We start from the raw sequence: 24,192 nt of genomic DNA, 5'->3' as shown, positions 1-24,192 counted from the left end.
AGAGTGGAAAACTCATGTAGCTTATTTTGTTTATTATAAAGGACTGAATTCTAATCAGTCATTAGGAACTTGGTTTTTTTCTTTCATAGAGAAAAGAAAGGACATTGGCTCCCTTTATCAAATGAGAGCTTATATATATATTTAAAAAATGGGTAAGAGATAGATCTGGCGTGTACTTGCATTATGTGTGGAAAAAATCTCTGAAGATACCTCATGAAGCAGTGCAAATAAATAAATTCCTTGTTCTGAGGATGAGGAAGTATGTAATATACGGCTAGGAATGTTTTTACATTTAAGTAATTCTTGAAAAATTGTTCAGAGAACCCATTCTAAACTTATCTAGTAAGAAGACTCACTCACTATTTTGGAATCATTGTGTTGATGTTTCATGCTTCCCACACGATCTTAGAAAGCTTGCCTTCTTCCTTCTTAGGAAAAGTTTTATTTTTCAAGAGATATCACTGCTAGGATATTATAAAACTTCCATGAATGTTTTGTATTAATGGATAAAACATGCATACTCCCAAATATATGCATTTTCTGAGAGGAATGAAAAATGTTTTGTAGCTTTGGACATTTGGTTTCACGATGCAGCAAGCTCAGATACAATTCATCTTATAGCAAGTGGATTATGAAGAAGAATGCTGAGCCACATGGGTTTTAAATTATCATTTTACATTTTTTCTTGTAGGAGTAGGGTCTCATTGCCCCAGTCAAGGCCTCAAACTGCTTTGCACTGTGGCTGTTACGTGGAGGCAAAGCAGATGCACACTCTGCCAGATGATCCTTTTATTTGAGGCTGTGACAAGGCCACGGGTGCTGGACGAAGGTGTTTGGACGTTTCTGGAAGCAGCTGTGTTTTGGCGGGTAGCTTTGCAATCTCCTCACTCTGGTTGCCCTCTATCTAGCCAACACCAGATATAAAGACATGCAGAAAAACCCCACGTAAAAGAACATATTAGATTGTTTAAATAGAAAGGAAGTTTTTAGAATACAGCGTATTGCCGAGCAAATGAGTGAACAGTTTAACAAAACCAAAAGTTGTCTTGCTTTTGCACAGTACAGCCCAACAGTTAAAGGCAAAGCCTAATGAATTTTTTATTTGTTTTGTTTTAGAACGCCAAGCATGTACATCTATGGCTGGCTCCAGTGTCCTTCCCTCCAGCGTGGCCGGCATCAGCAAGGAGCTGATGGAACTGCAGCACCTCATCCAGTTCCCAGAGGAGGTTGCCAGCATTCTGACCGAGCAGGAGCAGGAGCTCTACCGCAAAGTCTTACCCATCGACTACCTCTGCTTCCTAACCAGGGATTTGGGTAATGCCGAGTGTCAAAGCAAGCTGCCCTCTATTAAGGCATCCATATCTGCTACTATTCTTTCTTCTCCCAATGGTGAACGTAATGCTGTAGAAGATCTTGTGACAAGGTTTAATGAGGTAAAACAAAACTTTTAAATTGCTTTTCTTAAGGGTTTTTACCAAATGTGTGGGTTAGTAATTTCCTTTATCTCTCAGAGCTGAATTTAGCTGTAACAAATTTTTAAAATATAAGTTAAGATGACCAGGGATTTAGCTAAATAACTTGCACTGAATTTAATAGAAGCTAGGTGCCCAATTTGCTCAGTGAGGTATGGAATCAGTGGCCTAACATTTTCTTGCACATTGTAGAGTAAATATGAAGAAAAAAATTACAAACTTCTAATTCTTTGTATTTATACAGGCAGTATGGAGTACACTTTCAGTTGGTTTATTATTTTGTTTAGGTGCTAGAGTTCTGTTTATTTGTTTTGGATTTTTGTAGACTAAGCATGATCTTTGGAGTCAGCACAGAAGTATTGTAAACTAGAATTTTTTGTATTTTCGGTAATATAACTACACTAATCTGCACTGTTTATTTATTTAATCACTGTGTGTGTCTTGAGCATTGTTATACAAAAAGCGTCTCTTGGCATGACATTTTTACAAGCCAAATGTTGAGTTCTTTAGCAGGATTTTATTTTGTTTTTAGGAAGGTGATCTTCTGATGAGTTTATTAGAAAATTGATTAAGGATTGAGAAACCAGTAAAAAAAATCCACCCAAAACCCCAACTCAGATAAAAATCAGACCACCTAAATAAAAACCTCACGTTTTAGCTGCAGAAACATGTAACAGTTGTTTTAGGTTTTTTTGCTGGGGGATGAACTATGTGCAGTGCTAATGGTTAGCAGTTTCTAGAATCCTAGAAGTGGAATAAAGTGAAGATAAAGTTGGCTTAATGCTTTTTTAATTTGCTGTCCACTGCATTCTTATGGTAGGTGAGATGAAAATCACGCAGGTAGAAAAAAACAGCATAAAATTAAGTAAAGACAGAAGAATGTGTATTAACCCCCAGTGAACTTTCTGAGTGCTGGGCAAAGAAGAATCAGTGAGTGACTATTTAGCATGTTTCAAAGTGTTCCTTATTCTTGCACACTACTGAGATTTAGCAACTAAAATAGGGTAAATATATTGGTTTCTCTCACCTCATTCAGTTATGGGAACATACATAAAAGTTGCAGCTACACCATTCCGTCTTTAAACAGAGCCTAAAAGTAGTTTACATTAGCTGCAGTAGCAGTACTCAAGAAGACCCTGTGGCTGATGTATCTGCAGAGGACTGTAGTTGCTGACCCAGCTGGGGCTCTCCTTCCTCTGGGGCTTCTCTCCAGTGATCCGGGCTGAGGCCAGGGGAGCCCAGGTGCACTGGCCAAGCTGTGCTGCACCCTGGTGAGGCACAATGCCAGGGCAGCTTCTTGAGGATGTGTTGTCGTCAGCTGTACAATCAGACTGATCATGATTGTGTCCTGACATTGAAGGGTCACAGAACTGAAAAGCAAATAGGTCCTGAAGAAGTCTTGTCAGAAATGACTGAGTCTGTTCCGTACCAATGACAATTGTAGCATTAAAGTTGCCTTTTGATAAAATAGGCAGCCTTATCTTTTAGTCTTAGAGGTTTAACTTGGCAGTTTTTCTTTGCTAGCGTTCCTTGTTTGGTAATGGTACAGGATAGTTTTTTATACAATTTGAATTCATTCCCAAATACTCAGTGCACAGATTCTTTGGTATTTAGTGCAATAGATTATTTGAAGTGTAATCTGGAATAACTTTTTAAAAACATAGATGTTATATGTTTAAATGGAGTTATTTTACAATATTTACTGCTTGTAATAAATCACTGGTTTGCTATATGCTTTATCTCATGGTGGAGTGTATCAGTTGCCATAGCCAATCACAAACGTGAACTCTCGAAATGTCTTTGTTTATAAACGGAAAGAAAATTCTTGTACAAAGAGTCATGATTTTGTTGGCAAAACTCAGTGAGCACTTGCTGATTTTTTTGGCATTGCCTATAGAAATACTGAAGTGTATTTATAATGTGGGAGCCAAAATTACTCTTAGGATGACAGACTTCTGATACATGATGGGGAAAAACAATTCCATGTCATTGTCCTGTTAAATAACAATTATATTATTTAGAGTATTTTTCATAAAGCAGTATATTTTATAGTATTTTTTTCTGACAATATATATTAAGGAGGAACACTTTAGAATACCAGTGTAAAATGACAGTTCTGAAGATTTTCAGCTACATGCATTCAGTATCACCAGCTGTAAATAAAGCCTGTAGTCTTTAAGGTTTGATTAAAAATGTGATTGCATGATAGTGGAGCCTTGGGCACAACACATACTCATACACATACTCACTCATGCGAAACAAAGCTCATACTTCATTTGCTGCTAATAATGTCCAATTGATTTTAGAGTCTTGTCAGAGCAATGCTTTAGACAAAGCTAAAGACAGATATATGTTCCTCTTACTAAATGTAATTAAAAACTTATTCTGAATTAGTGGCTAGTGTGGTAGGATTAGAGTGAAATACAGTAACATCTACCTTTACCAAACTATTGGCTCTTAGTCTCCAACACTGCACTTAATAGTAGTAGTAATATATTTTTCTGCTCTGATGGAGCTCTGACTATAAGAAATTTAGTTTTCAAGGATGTAAAACTGTGGGAAGAAACTGCTGAGATTCTGCAGAGTTAGCAGAGCCCTGGCAGCTGGAAAGTTAGGAAAATGGTACCCAAGTGTGTTTTAGGACTTCTAACAACTGTAATGTACTTTTTTTGCCATCTCTCCTTGTTACCTACTGTGCCTTTCTCTTCTTCATTTAGTTCTTTTCTCTGATTCTTTTATGATATGAGTTCACCCTGCTTCTTTACGTGGAGTGACATGTGCTCCTTCCTCAGTGTCATATGCCACGGTCTTCCTGGGATTCTGTTTCTTTTTCTGTCTCTTTACCCTCCCCCCAGGCTCTTGCACCTTCATGACTGACTCCCAACCTCTCTTCTACTGTCACCAGCAAAGCAACCACAGAGACACAAGCACAATGTACATGTTGTAAGCATTTATGTTTATGTAAACATTTAAAATCAGTTCAATCATTGCTTTATATAAACATGAAGAGAGTCTCTTGTGACTTGATCTTTTTGGCTTAAGCTTCAAGTAAAAGAAAACCAATAAGACTTTAAACAAACTGAAATATGTAATTTTCCAAGCTGAGATATGCGCACAGAGCGATCGTGAGTTCTTATATTGAAAGCTGCACCAGACTGGAAGATCATTCAGACAGCTGACTGAAGGTAGTCACACTACTGAACTAAAAATGCAAAATAAGAAGTCAAATGAATAAGGTGATTTTTTTTTTTTAAGCATATGGTTGTCAAAAAATAAGCTAAAAAAGTATAAAAGTTTGAACAGTGTTAGTATAGCCCTGCTACTGGAGTGGGTTCATCACTCACTAAATCATTCTTAAAATCAGTTAAGTTAATTAAAATATGGTTACTTATGACACTTAGTGATGTTAGTTTTATTTTTAATGGTTAAATTTTGTAAGGTTTTTTCATTGTCCATTCAAAATACAAATTTAAACCTCACTAGCAAAACAGAGACATATCATTTTACTGAAATAATGGAATGTAAATAAATATTGCACTCTGTCTCTTAGATCAGCATTTTTTTGCAATGCCTAAATGGGTTTGCATAATGCTTTTAAAAAGATTGTGTTTGTACAAATATCAAACTCTTTCCAGTCCTTGTTTGGAATAGTGTTTAATCAGATTTAAAATGGTAAATGTTCTCTGTAAGGTTATATAATTTCACACAAGCATATAAAGTAAACCATCTGTTCATAAGATATGCAATTTAAAATATTCAGATTTTAAAGATGCATCTGAAAATTATTTTGCATATTATACCAAGAGCAAAAAAAATTTAATAACTAAGTGAAACCCATGTAAAAAAATCCAGTTCTGCTTTATACACAGAACTGTGTGTAAATATGTACACAGATATTCATCAATATGCACTGACAGGTCTGTGCACAGCAGTGCCGAGGAACTCACTGCAGCCAGCTGTTAGTGCTAATGCTACATACTGCTAGTGATTTTCAATTATTGTTTTTAAAGGGAGAAATTGGACTATCCTGATACACTAAGAATTCTGTTTTTAAACAAAATACTGTTTTTCCCTCTGGCCATAATTACCGTATGATATCTGATGACGGTTATTTTTCATATTCTTCAGATTTTACTCAAATTTTATGATTTTATCAAAGAAAATTACTAAAACCAGAATGACTGTTAAATGGGTTATAGATTGCCATGCTTATCCTTTGGATACCTTAAAAATCGTTTTGTATGCAGAGACTTTTCATACATGTACTTTATTTTGTCAGTATTAAAGTTTCTGCTTTCTTGCTCCAGTGTAGGCAGTATTTAAATCATCTGCAATTTGTTATAGAAAGATTTCCATGGCTAATTTATGGTAGGAGTTACAGAAGGTATGTACTGTAATCTTACCTTGTGGTAAACCAGAAGATTTTGTTTTACTTGCTAGCAATGGTAATTGTTAAACTTCAGCCAGGCAGCTGTGTTTGGTAATTTCACCTCTGAAAGCTGCATCTCTCAAGTATTATGAAGTTCCTAAAAATGTAATATAAATATAGAAGACATCATTTCTTCCATGTAGCATCACCCGCTGAAGTATGTAGCTTGGGAATTGCTGTAAAAGTTTTACAAACTGAAGCACTAGCGAAATGAGTGTAAAACACTACAGATTATAAAACACTGCACATTGCAGGTGGAAATTGTTAATAATTTCCTACCTCAATAGAGCCACTACATTTACATTCTCATAAAATATAAAAAATAAATTAATTCCCATTTTTAAAAAAACACAACACATTCTCTCGGAGCTATATGGAGGATAGTAAAAAAATTATGTAAACATAAATGAATATATACATTCATATATGTATCTATGAATTATCATAATCTTGAGTATTAGAAGACTGAAATAAAAGAATGAGTGAAGAAAATCCATGGCAAATTTAGGGATACAGTTAATAATTCAACATGCATTTCTGTTCCTTCCTGTGTATTACATGGAGCGAGGTTCCCATAGAGCGAATAATAAACAGTCCTGTAGGTTGCACTTGTACAGAGATTTAAGGTCATGTAGCATAACTTTAGGATCAAGTTCCAGTAGGGGTGTCTCTTTCATGTCCTTCATATTTTATTAGTTAAAGTGGCTCAGCCTCAGTAATAAGCTATATTCTGCCCCTGACAAAATGGGAGATTTTTGCCTGCATATAGATTTGACTTGAAATCAGTGGTAGTTCAATAATTAGGTAACCAAAAACATAGGCTCATTTTACATTTTTAGTGACTGATATATATTTCCCATGTTTAAAAGTAAAAAATAAGATTAACACCGAGTAAAAATACGCCTTTCCCAAATGCATCGGCAGTACATAACCTGAATTTACTTGAAATCTTTGATCACAGCAAGATAAGCCAAAAAACTTCTAAAAAAATTAGTTATTGAATACAACAGATTTTGGTGCAGTTAAAATAGTAGAAGCAATGTAAAATGATAATTTCAGAAAACCTGAAACCATACAGATCTTTTTGCGCTACAAATTGTAGGACATTTTGCTCAATATATTTTGCATTGCCAAGACATCTGGTGCAGATCCTGTGTGCTTAGACTCAGATTTGAGGGAGACTCCTGCATCTCTTAAACTTTGCAAATGAGGCTACTTTCTATGTAGCTGAACTTAATCTGGCTCAATGTTGTTAGTGCACCAGAAAATATTTAAATCTTAAGCAAACATCTATTCGATTTTGCTTGTTTAGTACTTAATATTAGTATCCAGTAATCCTGAAAGACACTCATTTTTATCCATCTGAAAGAAAAGACTGATGTTATTATCAACTTGTTTAAGTGGGTTGTGTGTTAATTTATTTTTTTTCTTGTGTCTTGCAATCATGTGGGTTATCGTAACGAAGCCAGGATACATTTTCTCATGCTTTTCAGACTCATCAGCTGTGCAGCGGAAATCTAATTATAGGTTTGCTGTGATGATTTCTATTCTGAAGGGAGCTTAAAATGAGTTACATAAACAGAACTATGTAAGTCAAGTGTGAAAAAAAAAAAGTAAACTAAGGAAATAATGATTACTGTGTTGATAAGTAGATTGTGATCTGATGTTAAAGTGCTATCCAGCACAAAAACTTTGTCCAAAAAGCTTTACTGCTCATTCTAACAAATACTTGCAATGTATTTTGATCTCCTTGGCAAGGCTACTCCTGTGCACTCTGGCTGGGATGTGCTGTGTGTGCTCAGGCACCGCCTGAGTCGTGAAGCTCTCGTGCTGCTGTCATGGCAGCTTGGTACCAAGGCAGCTCATGGTGCTTCATCCTCGGGTCAGGTGTTCCTTGGATGTGGTGGAGCTGGGGAGATGGCAGAGGGAGGTGCTGCTCTGTATCCGCTTGGCTGGAGTGTCCAGAAGTCAGAGCTTGCCAGGGTGGAGCTTCCCTTTGCTCTCTTCCCCCACTAGAAAACCCCTGGGTTTAGTGACAGAGAAATCGTGCCACATCAAAATAACGTCTGCACTACTTGCTTGCCAAAGTGGAAAAAACAGGATTCTGAATTCAACTTCCAGGTGAATTCCATAGCCACCTAGAAATAACTACCTGGAGAGTTCTTTGCTTTTCGTCTGTGTGAGGTGCATCCAGCTCAGCTGTACACGGACAACATCTGAGGAAGCACGCTTCTGAATTTCCACTTCAATGAAAATTTGATCAGTTTGTTGTTTCTTGAATCCCATCTGATATACCATTGTTCCTGATCTCCAGGAAAAATTAAAATACCAACATTTCTAAAACAAGCATGTTCATTTTTTCTCAGGAGTGGCTTATATCTTTAGATGTTCACTTCTGTCCCCTGGTTGCCAGTCTGTTATATCTGCCTTTGCCTATTTTATTTTAAAATTAAAAGATTCAGACACTTTACTTTTCTTCTTGTTTAGTGAAAAATTTTTTAAATGTTTTCTACTCCTCTATTGTTGTCCTGCAAGAGGAGTGCCTTTTGTACCCGTCTTTTGCTCTTACATGTTACGCTGTATCTCAAGGCTGAAAAGGCTGACCCATGCTGCCCTTTATATTTTTTTGTTTGTGTTTACAGATGGTAAAAGTTCATCATCCTGTTTATAGCAGTCTTAAACTCTCTATTAAATAGAATTTCAACAAGTGGCTGCCCTAGTTTAAATATTTCCTCTTAATGGAGAGTCTGAAGCCAGCTGCCTTTTTAGACATTCTTTCTCAATTTTGATACTGTTTCCTCCTGATCATTACATCTTTACTACCTCAGATTAAAACATACCTGTTTAAAATTATATGATTCTTTAAAAATTCTAAAACCATATTAATCATTACCAGATTTGGTATTTCATGGCAAACAAATATTAATTTTTTTGTGAGATTGTATGTTTAGCAGTTGCATTCCCTAACAGAGCCATTTCTGGAAAAATGATAAGTCACTTTACTCTAGCATACAAAAACAAATATGTGCCACAGATCTGACTGTTCTGTTTCACAATTTCTGATTTTTTAATTGATTTTTTTTTAATTTACCTTTTATTCTGGTTTTGCCCTCATTTGACCCCCTTGCCATGTAGTGCTATGGTGGTTTGTATTTTCCATACCTTCATGCTCTTCAGGTATGCACTTCTTTGTTGATTGAGTTTTTTTATTTTAGGAGTAACTAACTGAACACATTGAATAACATTTTAGCTGAATTCAGATTCTCATTCTGAGCTGCTGGAGTGATTAGTGTGCTGCCTCTGACGCTCACAACCTGTTAGAGCATCCCCGTAGTCATTGTCCTCACCCCTGAGTATGTCCCCAGCGAATGAATTTCTTCAAGAATTTAGTCCTAAAAGTGTGGGAAGTGTGAGATAGATAGATATTGTTTGTTGGTTTGTTTTGGTTGTTTGTTTGGGGGTTTTGCATATAAGGAGTGTAACCTTTCTTCTCAGCTGGACATCCATGGTTCTTGATTGCTGTGGCCATCAGCCAGGTTAAATAGTAACTTCAATTCTTCATAGTCTTGGATTGTCCTCCCTCAAGAGTGGGTGGCTCAGAACACTGAGTCTGTATAGACTTGCATAAATAGAATATATATTTTATATATTTATATTTTCAGTGGGGTTATTTTCCTGTTGGTACTAATGCATTCACATTTTATTTCACATGCTTGGTTTTTAAAATAAAAGTCTATGGCCCCTGAGGGGTGAACTAGCATTTTCTAATTTTTATAAGCCTCTCCTCACACTTGTATTGTCTGTAAACACTTGAGTCCTTCAGGACCAAAGAATGGAACACAGTGTCAGTAAACAAATCACGTTTATTGCCTCCTAAGTGTTTACACAATGACAAAAATCAAGCCTCCAGGGAGTCATATTGTAAAAAGAAACAGTTGGTTTAAATTAGGTTTCCATGTGAAATATAGCTACTTTATGTGAATGTTGTGGGAACATAAACTAGGAAAGAAAATCTGCACACTGATAAAATGAAAGGTTGATTTTTATTTATTTAAATACAAACAGAATCATGTACTAAGTTGATTTTTGACTCTGACATTAATTGATTACAAAAGAGATGTTGGTAGCATGGGCACACTTTGGAAGATGGGATTTCTTTTTATTTACTTCATTTGTGATCTTGCAAACAGATGTTGCAAATTAACTGAAATGTTCGATGCATATAGGAATTAGCAAAACTGTGCATTAAATGGATCTAGTTTTATGAAATTAACCAGAATCAAAAAAATCCAATTTATCAACTTTCACTGTTCATATTGTTAACACGGGTTATTCACTGTGCGGCTGAGATCTATAAGCCACGTTCATGAGAATTTATACTGCAGTTCTCTCCAGCAGCTTTAGAAATCAGTGCTAGCTGAAGCTGTCCATTTTCTTCTGTGGCATCAATGCATATTCAGAATATCTTGTATTAAGATGCAGTAGTTTTTTTTGTTTAATAAAAGCTTTTCTAGACCAGTTAATGATTTAACTGTTGTAATGTGAATATATCACTGTGTAAGTTGTGTTTGCAATGCATATGTGATTTGGCTATGAGCATGTATGTGGAATTTTGACTGATACCCTTCTGATGGAAGAAAGCAAACAAACCCACATTATCTATCAAGTGTGCATGAATGCTCTGTAACATTGCTTTGGCTGACCATGCTGTCTGTTTGGTTTGACAAGGTGAGCTCGTGGGTTACCTGGCTGATCCTGACTGCAGGTTCTATGGAGGAGAAACGAGAAGTCTTCTCATACTTAGTACATGTGGCAAAATGCTGCTGGAATATGGGCAACTACAATGCTGTAATGGAATTCCTGGCAGGGCTGAGGTACTGGCAACTCTTATTTTTTTAAATGGCTTTTCAGTGATGGATGGCATTGCAGCTTCTGTTAAGCAGATGTCTCTGGAGAACAATGAAACTAAACAAAAATCCATGGCTAAGCCACATCATCTCATGCTGTGACTTTCTAGTAATCCCTTTTGGAAAAATGAAGCATGCAAAACCCTTCGTTTTTCTCTCAAAATTCTCTAAAGACTCCATCAGTTTTCCTGATGCACACTGAATATGTTGCATTTGAAAACTTTTTTTTTTTTTTTTAAACAGAATTTTTTTTTAAATGTAAAAAGAAGATGGGAAAGCAGTTGTAGTTTATCTGATGAGCTACGACTAATGTAACTTGGGGTTGGAGTCTCCAGAACATAAGTGAAAAATAATCGTGGTGATGCTCTAAAAGTATCAGTCTTAACTGTAAAAAAGAAACGACCCCAAAAAGAAAAAAAAAGCCCTAACAAGACCAAACAGCCAAATCTGTTTTTTAATCCCTCTGATTTTACTTAGACTGATATTGGGATCCCATGCTGTCATGGTCTTACGTAGGACTGCAGTATCTCAAGGAGGAGAGAGTAGGGGCTCAAAAGCAGTTCATTGTGTGCTTTCTTCTGGAATGACAGGTTCACGTAGGGCCAGGGGAGCAGGAAGGCAGTGCCTTAGCACTGGCAGTTCGGGGGGCAGCAAATGGGAAGAACAGGGAAGAGTTAAGACCAAGTTTCCCATCTCTTGGCTTTGACCCTCCTATAACATGTTTGCGTAACAGAGCTCTAAAGTGTTTGCATTGCTGTTCTTTGTGGTTTAGTAAGGATCTCACTGAGCTATTTGTTTATGGTTTTGGTATATGAAGCTCATTTGGAACACTCATAGGCACGGGGAGTATATTTCAGCAGAATACATCCACAGTCTTTAAGCCACCTAAGTTATGAGGGAAAATGCAAAGCAAATTAAGGGCTTAATTTTGTCTCTAATGCATCTGCACAGCACAAGAGAGAGGGGAGGTGAAGGCTGGTGCTGAGGAGCAGCATTTCTGGGACGGGGAGGGAAACTGGGGTGAAGGGCAGTCTCCTGTGAGCGTATCTTTGGATCTTTTGGTATGTCTGAGGCCAGGGGTGGGAAGAAAGGCCATGTGATTACACAGACATGCTGCTCCTAAGGTAAGAGAACTCCCAGAGGTACTCACAATCCTTGGAGCTATTTCTGTTGGAAATCAGAATTTCTATTCAGCTGCAGCTCTGCACTGGTGCCTGAGAGCTTGAACATGGTCCTGACTTATTTCTGTGAAAATATAGAATTTATTTTGTGAGCAAATTGAGGAAGAAAACAATGTAAATTTTTAAAAATAAATTGAATGGAACCCTCCCCCCCAACTAGCTTTATGGATTGTTCATAATACATCTAAAGGAGTTTGTAAGAAACACTCTGGTTTGTCATTATGCTGTTTCCTTAATCTTTTATAATTTCTTTATGGGCCCTTAGGAATTTTAGGCAGTGACACACACACCAAAAAAAAAAAGATAGAAAGCCTGCTGGTATGTTTTGTTCAGCTGGACTTTTATTAAAATGTGAAATACTGCTCCAGTGGTTTCTCGTTTTTAGTTTTGTTCTTTGATAATTCAAAGGGGGGAATTTTCATAAAAATAATGGCCTTGATTTCATTCATTCATTTCTGAGCAATTATAACTTCCTCTATTACATATGTGCTGTGGGTGTTGGACTTGGAGGTAAATAGTTTAAATTTTTTTAATAAATGATGCAATCTCTTCTTGCAATAGGTCAAGAAAAGTCTTGAAAATGTGGCAATTTATGGACCAGTCTGATATTGAAACCATGCGAAGTCTGAAGGATGCTATGGCACAACATGAGTCATCATCTGAATACAGGAAAGTGGTCAACCGGGCACTCAATATTCCGGGCTGTAAAGTTGTTCCTTTCTGTGGTGTATTTTTAAAAGAGCTCTGTGAAGTTTTGGATGGAGCGTCAAGCCTCATCAGACTTTGTCCCCGATACAACTCCCAGTATGAAACATTAGAGGTAAATGAGACTAATATGTTCTTAGCCAGTGCTTTATTTTATGTAATCTTGCACAAAGACATCATCTAAGTAAAGTTTTCTAAACCAGACTTCACTAGACTGGTCAGTTACGTGGACCTCAATTTAATTTCCATAGTTCCTTAGCAATTTAGATTTGGTTGTTTCTACCTAGTTCAGTACCAGAGTACTGAGAAATCAGAATTACTAATAAAGGATCTTATTTATACTTCGGATTAAGTAAGTATGTAAAGCTTGAAATGTGTAATTATTTTCTGCTAAATACTCTGACCTTCCACTTAATTCACTGGGAACTGGAAATTTTCAGTTCCTTAAAAACAGAATTTAGAAGCTCAGCAGATCAAACTTTTCCTCTATGGAAAGAAACTATTCTTTTGAGTTTTATTATTGTAGTTTTAATAGAAAAATGCCCCTGTGAGATCAGCAGTTACTTTAACTTGTGTTACTTGATTTATGAAATTATTTGGTCTGTTTTGGGTTGCAAGTAGGCAAAAAATCCCATGGGAAGCAAGTAGGAAATATGCACTAAATATTCTTAATAGTAAAAACTTCTACAGTGATAAGTAGATGACACAATGTTCTATTTGTAACTATACTAATCTTTTAGATTTCTCTATAGTTTGTTTCAGATTACAGTGGACAAGATAATTTCTTACAACGAGTAGGCCAAGATGGTTTAAATAATCCAGAAAAAGAATCAACAACAAACAGTATCTTTCAAACTATTCGGAGCTGCAATCGCAGTTTGGATTCTGAAGAGGGTGAAGATAATGTTAGTGAAGGGAGCAATTCAAGGAAAAACTCTCTGAAGGACAAAAACCGCTACCAGTAGGTCTTATTTTATTTACTATCATCGCATGGATATATCATGGTTTTGGTCTTTGATTTTCTTTTACCAAGGCTTTCTTTCAGAAATAAAAGCAACTTTAACATCTTCCCTTGTATTTATCCATTTCCAATTCAGAACTTTTCTCCCCTGATACTCAACTGCTTGGAAACTCTCTGTATAGCTATATTTTCCCTCATGATGTAAATACTTCCTCTCATGATAAGGGCAAATCCTTTTTGTCTTACACAGAGAGCTTTAAAAATCCACAGTTGCAATTACAATTTTGATCTCTAGTGACAGGAATAGCACCAGGACATATTTGTTATCAGAGCTCAGAACATTATAATCTGCATGCTCAGGCAGTGTTCTGGGACCCTTCAAAAAAAAGGTTATTATCCTTCAAAAGACTTCTTCTTTTAAGGACATGTTAGTTTGAGGGGTTTCAATTTTGTCCAGAAAACATTCATATGTGAGTACACATTTTGAATTTTCAGGTTGCTGTAGTCCTGCTATTTTGCAAAGAAGTTTACTTCATTGTGCCTTGTGTAAAAAAAGCCCAGTGTTCAGTAATCTGATTTCACTTTGAAGACCACTCTTGAAGACTGTATTAGTCACCAGGAGGAAATACAGAAATGCAGAGTCTAGGACATCACATGATCTTCTATAAAAGCCCATGTAGACATAGGTGGGTCAGGTCAGCTTTCAACTAAGTAACTGTGTTAGAGTAACTTCAAATTAAGTAACAGAACTGTACTGCACTGAGGTGAAGCAATGTAAAATTATGTGAGGGCTTGCATAAAAAAACCCCCATGCTTAAGTCACTGCTTGAGTTATTTTACTGATAATGTGTGTCAGAAATACCAATATGTTCAGAACTATCGAACTTATTTCAGCTACTTAAACATTAAATCTAATAAGTGACTGCCTGAGAGGCAACTACTATCTTCCTGTTTAAAATGTATTTATTTCATTAACATGTAATTCTAAATTTCATTTCAAATAAATAATCATTATTTCCTGAAAGAATGGTTTCTAATAGAATTATTCACATCTGGCTTTAGTTGCTTCTGGGAAGTGGTGCACTAGATTAAGCCAAGAAACACAGACCCACTTCTCTGCCCACATATGTTATCTCGTGACTTACTTCAGTCCTAATACTTTCTTCCAGGAATCTTTTTTTGTTAATTAATATGCTTTAAAATCAACTTGCAAATCACAGTTCAAATGGTGAATAAGCTAGGCATATAAACATTTCTCTTGAATGAGCAAAATAGAAATTAAAGAGAGTTCCTTTTTTATGTGTTTATGAAATAAGTTCTTGGCAAATTACTTATGCTTTATTCGTAAATATAATCTAGTAAGTTGCACTCTAAACTAAAGTAGGAATTTAGTTTTTTAAAAAACCCAGCGTGACTCTGAACTGAAAATTTAAAATTTAAATGAACAAAACTGCAGATAGGTAATTAAAGTTATGTTTCCTGGTTCTGGCTACTAACTACTCAGGAGTATCTGTACTTCTGATGCAGTAAATACTGATTTTAACAGTAAATTACTTGTAGGAGAATACTTCTGAAAATACTGATTTAACTGAAGTATCTCACAGGCGTTGGAAATTCCTTATTCACTTGCTGTGTCTTTCCTGGGCTTGCAGAGAGCTGGGTGAGGCACAGGAGCAAATTGCTACAGAGGCAGGAGGGCCATGTTCTGTTGTGCTTGTATGGAGGCTGTGTTTGGTTTGTTTTTATTGCTATGAACAACTAAAGGGTTCTAAGGAAGAAATTCAGTCCTCTTTCTTGTGAGACCTGTCGTATTTGCATACAGTGCTATAAAATCCAAATTATATCATAATTATGAATTATCTGATAATTGTAGTGTTGTGGTCATAAAGGCAGAAAAATACACTGCATAACATGTTTCTCATTACTTTATAATTGTAAGAAAGATTTTCAATTAGTTTTTCTTTTGATGATTTGGATTAGTGTTGTGGAACATGAATACACCAAAGCTGGTAGGTTAATTTGATTTGAAGAAAATGAAAGGCATCTAATAGAATCAGTGGGCAGTGGGTATAATTACTTTCCTAGTTGCGTTAGCAAATAAGCTCTATCACTCTGTAGTCAGTGACCCATCTAATTGCCCTGGATTTCTGTACATGCCAGATAAATATCAAGCATTAATCTTTCTTAGAACTCTTTTCTGGCAATTTATCAATTTTTTTAAAATAAAGGTCAGCAGGAAAATGTAAAAAAAAAAAAACCAAAAAAACCCCCCAAACCAACACATTTGAAATAGAGTTTTTATGGAATGGTTAATTATTGAGTGACCTATGAAGATACTCCTGACTTTGAATCATTGCTTCATTGGTCTGATCTTATCTTCACTTTTAAGCTTCTCCAATTACAGTAAATAACATATAAAATAATAGGGGAAAACTTCCACTTTATTTCTTTTTGTATACCTTTCAATTTACTTCTCTAAAACTGCACTCTGTGTGACTGTTTCCTTTATCTTTTCATTTCCTTGCCTCTCAGTGCAGCACATGTAAAGAAAGTCCCTGGTCCAGCCCAGGCTCTGTAAGTGCTCAGTAATTGGTTTGGCAGCTGATTATGTGTGTGTGCTTGGCTTACCCGCTTCTTGTACATTTTAATCTGCAGTGTGCAACATGTGAAACAAGGCATAAACAAAGCTCTGCCATTTCTGTCTCTGCTCTGAATACATTGTACAGCATTTTTAGAGACTTGTTCAATTGTTTTGAGGGCATAGGGGAGAAAGAGCTGCTTCAATTGTTTGTTTCATTTTAAAATGTTAATTTTATGTAATACAGGTAAATATTTCAATTTACGTGAGTCTGGTAAGGCTCGAGTAAGACAATTTATATCAGCTCATGACTTTTATTTGTAGGAATGTTTCTTAAAGAAACAAAATTGCACTTAAGACTGATGCAGTTGTTTTGTCAGTCCCTTCCCCACAAGCAATAAAAACTCAACCTATTTGCCACTTTTTTATAAATTCGGTCAAGAGACAGAGATCTCATCAATTAATACATTCATAGAGGAATCATTGCTGTATGGAATAAGGGAAAAATTCAGATTAATTTGTCATCCAGGTAGAGGAGTGTTTGAGGGAAAGCTGATGGTCATCTGTCTTGTTTAGCACAGGGGGAGATGGTGTTTGTGACTTGGAAACACAGCATGACATCTTTGGCTTAGTGGGTAGGTAAGGGACAGGAGCTGGGAGTACTGCAGTGATAGGAAAGGGAAGCAAAGAGGGTATTAGGACTAGATGTCTTGAAGGATATGTAGAGGAAGATGGTTTGGATTTTATTGCCTGGATAGCCTTAGGAAAATGTGCTTCATTAGTTCTGTTTTACACAGAACAATTTGTCCTTTTTTATGGTCACTGAAGTAGCCAAATATTGAAAATTTGTGTTTTCACACATGTTAGAAGCTTCTTCAGGGAAGACATTTCATTTAAACTACCTCTTCTATTAGCTCAGTATTGTTGCTCTGTATCTACTGTTTCTAATTTTGTCAAAATACTTCAGAAATTTTGGTTGCTGCATACAAATTCTATGTTAATATTTTCCTTAAGTAAAATAAAACTTCTTATGAAAAGTATCTGATAAAATTCTTTGTGCCTTCTTATGAGGAAGGTTTGTATTTTAACCAGTATTTTACTAGTGTTGATCAGAATATTATATATTGCACATGAAATCAGTAATAGAACAGAGATTAGAAGTCCTGACTGAAATGCACTGCATCCTGCTAACAGTTTCCACATACGGCACTTAATATTTCAGCTGAAGCAATCTTACACAGCAGATTTAGAAAATGGAATCACTTGGCTTTAAGAACCAATCAGACACTTTTTGTTATTAATGCAAAGTTTGTAAAGTTCTAGGAAAATATAATCATATTGTATCAGGAGCTATAAGTGATTGTAGCAGCATCTCTTAATTGATGCAAAATTGCAATAACATAAATTGTAATACTTCAAAAGCTACACAAGTTCCTGTAAGTCGCAATTATATAGTGATGATTTTATTCCATTTGTTTAAACTACAGCAGAAGAAATATTCATCAAGCACAGCATAAATTAGCACACGCATCACTAAATATAAATGTCTCCTCTTTGCTCGCGTGCAGATTTCTCATCGGAGATCTTTCAGATTCTGAAAGTGACATATTTGAGCAGCTGAAAGAATGGGACACAAGTTCAACGGAAGAGCAACAAAAGGCTTTCTGCCATGGGATAGAGCTCATTCCCTGGTACGTGTTGTCCATCAGGGCTGATGTCCATCAGTTCATGCAACAAGGGGCCACCGTCATTCATTATGACCAGGAGACGCATCTCTCAGCTCGTTGCTTTCTCCAGCTCCAGCCTGACAATAGTACTTTGACCTGGACAAAACCCACGACAGTTTGCTCTGCAAATGCTAAGGCAAAACTGAGTGTGCTGGGCAATACTGCTGAGCTTGGGAAGTACCAGTTTCTTGGTAATACTGGACTGGTGGAAGGCTTTTTGGACTTGTTTTCAGCCAAGGCTGTATATATGGGACACTCAGGCATCGATATGCACACTGTGTGTGTTCAAAATAAACTTTGCAATATGTCCCTTGAAGAAAATGGTATAACACTACTTTATGGACTTCAGACTACTGATAATAAGTTGCTGCACTTTGTTGCTCCGAAATACACTGCCAGAATGCTGTATGATGGATTGCTGGAATTGACTAAAGCTGTAAGAAAAATGAGGAGATACCCGGATCAAAGACTACAGTGGCTACGGAAACAGTATGTCAGCCTTTACCAGGTAAAAGATGCTGTGATCCTCTATAAAAAAGTTCAAAGATATCAACAGCTTAATGTAATGCAATTAGTTTCTATCATTAAGTAAGATTAGATTAAAGATTAACACAAAATCTCTAACTTTTTAACATAGTTTAAGCAGCAAGAGCTGATTCTTCACACAAAGTTATGTCAAATCTTGCAGATTTTCAATACCCTGAGATTATTTTTTTTTTCTTAAGAAGCTCTTTATACATTTGGAGTTTTTGAATAAGTATTTTATTAAAGAAAAAACAATGACTGTTCTTAAAAAGGGCACCAAAATAATGATTGATAATAGTTAGGGCCGAAAACATCCCCAAAGCAGCAAACAAAACAGCTCTGGGGAATTCACTCAGTAATCAAAAATTGCCTCCTCATGATGTTTCTTTCGTTGGATCCTCAGAGTTGTCAATATTATTGCTTGAAAAATGTGTCCTTATTCTCCTTGTTAATGCTGAGAATCTTTGTAGGAGGATGGAAGGTTTGAAGGCCCAACCTTGGCTCAGGCTGTCGAGCTGTTTGGAGGCAGACGATGGAGTGCAAGAAGCACAGGCACGGGATCTCTCACCAAAAGCACTGAGAAGCCCAATGTGCAGAGAAACAACACTCTGGGAATCAGCACAGCTAAGAAAAAGAAGAAAGTACTCATCAGGGTAGAATATTTTGTTATTTGTGTGTTTTATTTCCTTCTTGCAGTCACTGTGTAGCTGTGTTCTGAACCAGAGAAAAGAAGTTAGAGGATGGTTTTAAAACTGTTTATTGTAGATTCAGGTTTGAGGATTATTGTTTTCCAATAGTTTGTTCTTTACTCATGCTTGCAGCATTGTTAGGACATGTAGGTGCTGGGGCTAGCAGAACGGGACAGTATCTTCTTACAGCCTTTAGGTACTACCTCAGTATAAAGATAAAATACTGGTGGTGATAAAATCTTAACATGCAAAGTGGTGTCTGGAGGTTGGTGTAATTTTTTTAAATCCTTTTTGTTTTCATATTTTGAAAAATGCTACCATAGTTATTCTACACTGCATTAGCACCCATTCCATCTTGTGTGGGTGATGGGAACATGCCCTAGGCTGGCAGTCTCCTCTCTTTTCCTGGACAAAACTGCTTTCAACAGTAGGCAGCAGAGAGGAAAATGCAGGACTAGCACCTCTACGCTACCCACATTTTCTAGTGGGCAGGTGGAAAGATTCTTAAATGACATGATCCATCCTCTTTAGGGCTCCAGTGCACTAGTGAAATAGTGTAAAGCCAGCTGCAACATTCTAGAGAGGCACAATCACTGTCATCTTCTGTGTGATGTCAAACGGAGGTAACACCTAATAGTCCCACATTTGACTATGTATGAGTTTAAGTTTTTCTTTTATACTGCTATTGGCCTCACAGAAGTCTGTTTCATAAAGAATAGCTGATTTATCTCATGGTTTTATTACAGATTGTACTGAAATGAAATGGAAATAGTGGGTTTGGGATGTTTATTATGGGGCTTGTTATTTCTAGGGTGAAAGTGGAGAGGCCACTGATGATGAAATGGCAACTCGGAAGGCAAAAAGCTGTAAGGAGTACCGTAATAGAAGTGGTTCAGATCCTCAAGATATTGATGAACAAGAAGAACCAGGTAAATATATTGCTTTAGTACTTAAAAATCTCTCATGGTTTTACTCGAAGCCTTTTTATGTAGACATTTTTTTGTAGTGTTAAAAATAAACTTAGAAAGCTACTTTTGCAGTTGAAACTCCAAATCTGTGAAGTCTGAAATTTCTTTAGTTGTTCATGATTGTTCTTTCATTTAGTTTCAGTAGCATTCCCTTTCTATTCAGATAAAATACATTTGTAAGTGTCGTTCAAAACGAACTTTTTTTGACAGTTTTGGGACAAATCTAGAATTCTGCTAGTGAATGAATTTTCATATAGGTCTCCTGGACAAAAGCATTTTTATTGGGCAAGGTGTTGCAATTATGATGAAAACTTTTGTTTTTTCCTTAGATCAAAATATTATTATTAATGCTTCTCCATCTAACAACCTGCCATCAAGAAGAGCTCACTCTCTGACAGCATCTGGATCTCCCAACTTAGGAGCTACATCGTCTTCACCGGCAAGACCAGTCTCCTCTCCTGTAATATCGTCAAACAAAAGTCAGTCTAGGTAATCCATGCTTTGATTTAAAAAGAAAAGAAGCTACTATTACTTATTTATTATCAAATGTGGGGTTTATGCCAAACTGGCAAAATCTGACAAAAACAGCACCAGAAATGTCATTAGCCTTTTTGTGGACATCTAAAACACATTATGGAACAACACAAGGCATTTAAGCTGAAATGCCATGAATCTAAGGATGGCTTTGTAGCAAGTCCCTGAGCAGCATGTTTCAGTTTATATCTGTTACAGAAGCAGATTGGAATGCTGTTCCAAAACCACACAAATATGAAGTTTAACTCTTTCTCCAGATCTTCTCCAAAACATAGTTATAGGCATTTTCTGTATATTGAAAATCAACAGATTTGTTATAGATCTGTGAGCTGAAGTTCTGAGGCTTCTCAGCACAAATGCTTTCTACCTGGGAGAGTAATAACTTTTGCTGACATTCCTGGTGATGACTGCAGTACTGTCTTGGGAATTGGAGGAACCAGTTTGGAATCTTTTTCTTACAGGCCTCTTTTTCTTGAACATTCATCCTTTTTGTGCCACTTAGGCAGTGTAAAAGGTTATGCTGTTGCAATATGTGCTGTAACATGGTGCACTATTATATTAATTCTGCATGTAGTAATGGTGATGGTAGTAGTTATTACAATATTAATAATATGTCAGGGATGTGGACGGTATTTTATGACATACAAGAAGACAGTCTCAACAGAGGCTTTCCAGTGCCTTTTTGGAGAAGGAATGCTGAAATATCATTATGAGTATGGATTTTGGGGGCTCTGGGAGGGCAACAGTAAACAATGGAAGAGATTACTGCTGCTGATAGAACATTATACTTGAAAAGACGTCCTATGCAATGGTTTCTGTTGTATATTTCTTGGGGATTGTGTTTATACTTAGAATAGTTGGATTTGTCAGAAGGTGTGAATAAGTAGAGCCACCTGTGAACATGTGTGGTTGGGGTAACACTGCTTTGTGAGCCTCTGTGTTCTTTTTGGTTTTTACTGTCATTCACAAACTTGAATTTGTCTTGGTAAGCAATTTTTTTTTGTAAGGGTATGACCAGATTTCTTTTACATTGAACTGAAGAAATACTTCTTTACTCTCTCTGAAAAATGGTTGTGTGTTTTGCAAATCTGCTTCTATGCCAAAATAGTTGTTGTCTCTAAATGAGATTAAAAGGCTCAATGGAGAACTTGCATTTCCTGGGAAAGGGCAGCTAATGTTCCTTTAAATCCTCTCAGGACTGGGTTTCTGAGTGGATCTGTGTGTAGCTAAGCGCTGTGGACCTCCCCCAATTATCTCAGGTTTTCCCTGGCAAAGTTTTCTGGCATCTCCACAGCATCGCTTTGCAGAGCAGTCCCAAATTTGCTATGACCCTTCTTGCTACAACTTGTTCAGGATATAGTTTATGGCTGTTTCATCTGTCCTGAAGAGGTCTTTCTCAGGACAGATTTACATGTTTTACCTGTTTTCTGGACCCAGTTTTCATGAGCCATTAAGAAATTTGGAGCATTGGAGAGAGTTTTATTCTGAACACATTTAGCTTGCAGCTGCTTTTGTAATTCCTTCAAAGCAGATGAGCATCTGATGAATTTCCAAGTTCCTAGGAAATCTAGTGCCACTTGTAAGGTGGAGGAAGCAGGAGGATGGTTGATAAGGCCGCTGGGACACAGAGCACAGGATACGGAAGACTAGAGATGGGAGCTTTTTTGGGAAGGGAGAGCAAACCTCCTCTCTCATTAACTATCTACAGGTGTAATCCAGACTGCTACTAATTGCAATTTTGGTTGTTGGTGATGGCGGGGTTTTCTTGGGGGTTTTCACCTTTTTTTTTTTTTTTTTTTTTAACTTTTTGTTTGTATTTATTTCCCATTGCTCTGGAAAAGAATCTTTAGTGATCAGATTGGGTGAAATGCTGAGCATTTTCTTCTACTCTTGGACTCCCATTTGGTACTCTGCAGTTCCAATCTGTTTGCTGGAATCTAGAGACTTTCCTCATCATGGTTTATTTTTCCTGTCTGATAAAAATGCTAGGAATTATTTTAGCTAAAAAAAGTTATATGAAGTATGTCAGTACTTGCCATAGTGATGGCAAACAAATCAAATATTATCAACTAAAGTAGATGATGTTTTTAAATACTTTTAAATCACATTTTGTTTTCAATTGCATGCATCCATCCCATGCCAGGAGTAAACTCAGGATCTGGTCCATATTTGTGTAGAAAGTCACCTGCTTGCAGGCATGTCTTCAGGAATACTGAACAACAAACTGGTCCTGTTTTTCCATCACAGCTGTCAGAACTGTTTGTACTGAACTCGATGGCAAAATTCATAGAAGAATGGATCTCTATATTTGAACATTACAGAGCAATAAAATCTGACATGTGATCTCATATTTTGAGGGAAATACTGTAACTTGTGCAGTTAATTATGGTTTAAACTAGATAGTTGTCGATATTTGTGTTATTGCTTAGAACCTGTGCTTTTCAGGATGCTGTTGCTGGCAGATCCCATTCCAGTAATGTCTGTTCATTGGTGTTTAGGCCCAGAAAGGGGCTCAACAACTCAGCCCCTCATTGCAAGTTACTTCATGGAGTTCTCTAAGGATTTGTTCATACTGCTCAAGTCGGGGCCTAACTATACTTAGTCGTGTAAATCCTCTAAAAGCCTAAAGATTTTGGGAATGTGACTTTTTGAAATGTGCTGGTTCTACTTCAAAACCCTTGTTCAGCTGCACAACTTAAATTAATGATTGCAGTTTCCAGAAAAACCTATTTTACTATTTCGTCTTCAATGAACCCTTATGCACAGCCTGCATTACAAGAATACTGGCATTGTTTTCTTTATAGGGAAAATAAATCATTTTCATTTGTGCCATGTGCATCAGACCTTTTTCCACTCAAAAGTTTTAAATTGCATAATATACATTTTGCATTCTGATAAAGTCTGCAGTTGCCTTGAAGAAAAAAAAAAAAAGCTGCTATAGAGCAAGAAGATAAAAAAACATCATTATGCATTTATAAAATGGTGCTTTATTTGCTTCTTCCAGGTATTGGTAATAAATGCATTAAGAAGCACACAAATAAACTGTTAATACACTAATGCATGCTATTTCAATTTAGTAGAAGTTTAATGTAACCAAACTACAGCAGTCTTTTCTTGATTTAGCACGTGGAGCAGCAGTAGCTGGCATGGCCGTGTCAAAGGAGGAATGAAGGGATTTCAGAACTTCATGGTGTCTGATAGTAACATGACTTTTGTGGAATTTGTAGAGCTCTTCAAATCTTTCAGGTAAAAGACATTTTTTCTGTACTAATTTAATTAATCCAAGTTTATAAAAGAACAAAAATTGAACTTTTCCCACTCTCTTTGCAGTGTCCGTAGCCGCAAGGATCTGAAAGACCTTTTTGATGTTTACGCTGTGCCTTGCAATCGATCGGGCTTAGATCCTGCTCCACTTTATACTAATTTGAAGATTGATGAAAATAGCAGTGGATTCCAGCCTGATTTAGGTTTGTTAAGGAGAAAAATGCAGCTCTTAGACTGCTGAGCAACTTCAGT

At 36.5% G+C, this 24,192-nt stretch overlaps 1 protein-coding gene across 2 annotated transcripts in view; it reads left to right on the top strand.

Annotated features, from left to right (window-relative positions):
* PLCE1 (phospholipase C epsilon 1) overlaps positions 1-24,192 on the top strand; it is a 139,249-nt gene that overhangs the window by 86,556 nt on the left and 28,501 nt on the right. Inside the window, exons 4-14 of one of the 2 annotated variants that reach the window (XM_040070695.2) lie at positions 1,117-1,433; positions 10,630-10,775; positions 12,551-12,809; positions 13,447-13,655; positions 16,188-16,229; positions 17,802-18,468; positions 18,956-19,138; positions 19,986-20,103; positions 20,472-20,631; positions 23,800-23,922; positions 24,007-24,143. In XM_040070695.2, the coding sequence (XP_039926629.1) occupies positions 1,117-1,433; positions 10,630-10,775; positions 12,551-12,809; positions 13,447-13,655; positions 16,188-16,229; positions 17,802-18,468; positions 18,956-19,138; positions 19,986-20,103; positions 20,472-20,631; positions 23,800-23,922; positions 24,007-24,143 (2,361 nt within the window). The remainder of the gene's footprint in view (positions 1-1,116; positions 1,434-10,629; positions 10,776-12,550; positions 12,810-13,446; positions 13,656-16,187; positions 16,230-17,801; positions 18,469-18,955; positions 19,139-19,985; positions 20,104-20,471; positions 20,632-23,799; positions 23,923-24,006; positions 24,144-24,192) is intronic. The other variant, XM_040070697.2, reaches the window with a different exon arrangement.

This window comes from Hirundo rustica, chromosome 8 (genome assembly GCF_015227805.2).
Source record: "Hirundo rustica isolate bHirRus1 chromosome 8, bHirRus1.pri.v3, whole genome shotgun sequence".
In the NCBI taxonomy this organism is placed as follows: Eukaryota; Metazoa; Chordata; class Aves; order Passeriformes; family Hirundinidae; genus Hirundo; species Hirundo rustica.
This window is presented reverse-complemented; position numbering and strand designations above follow the sequence as displayed.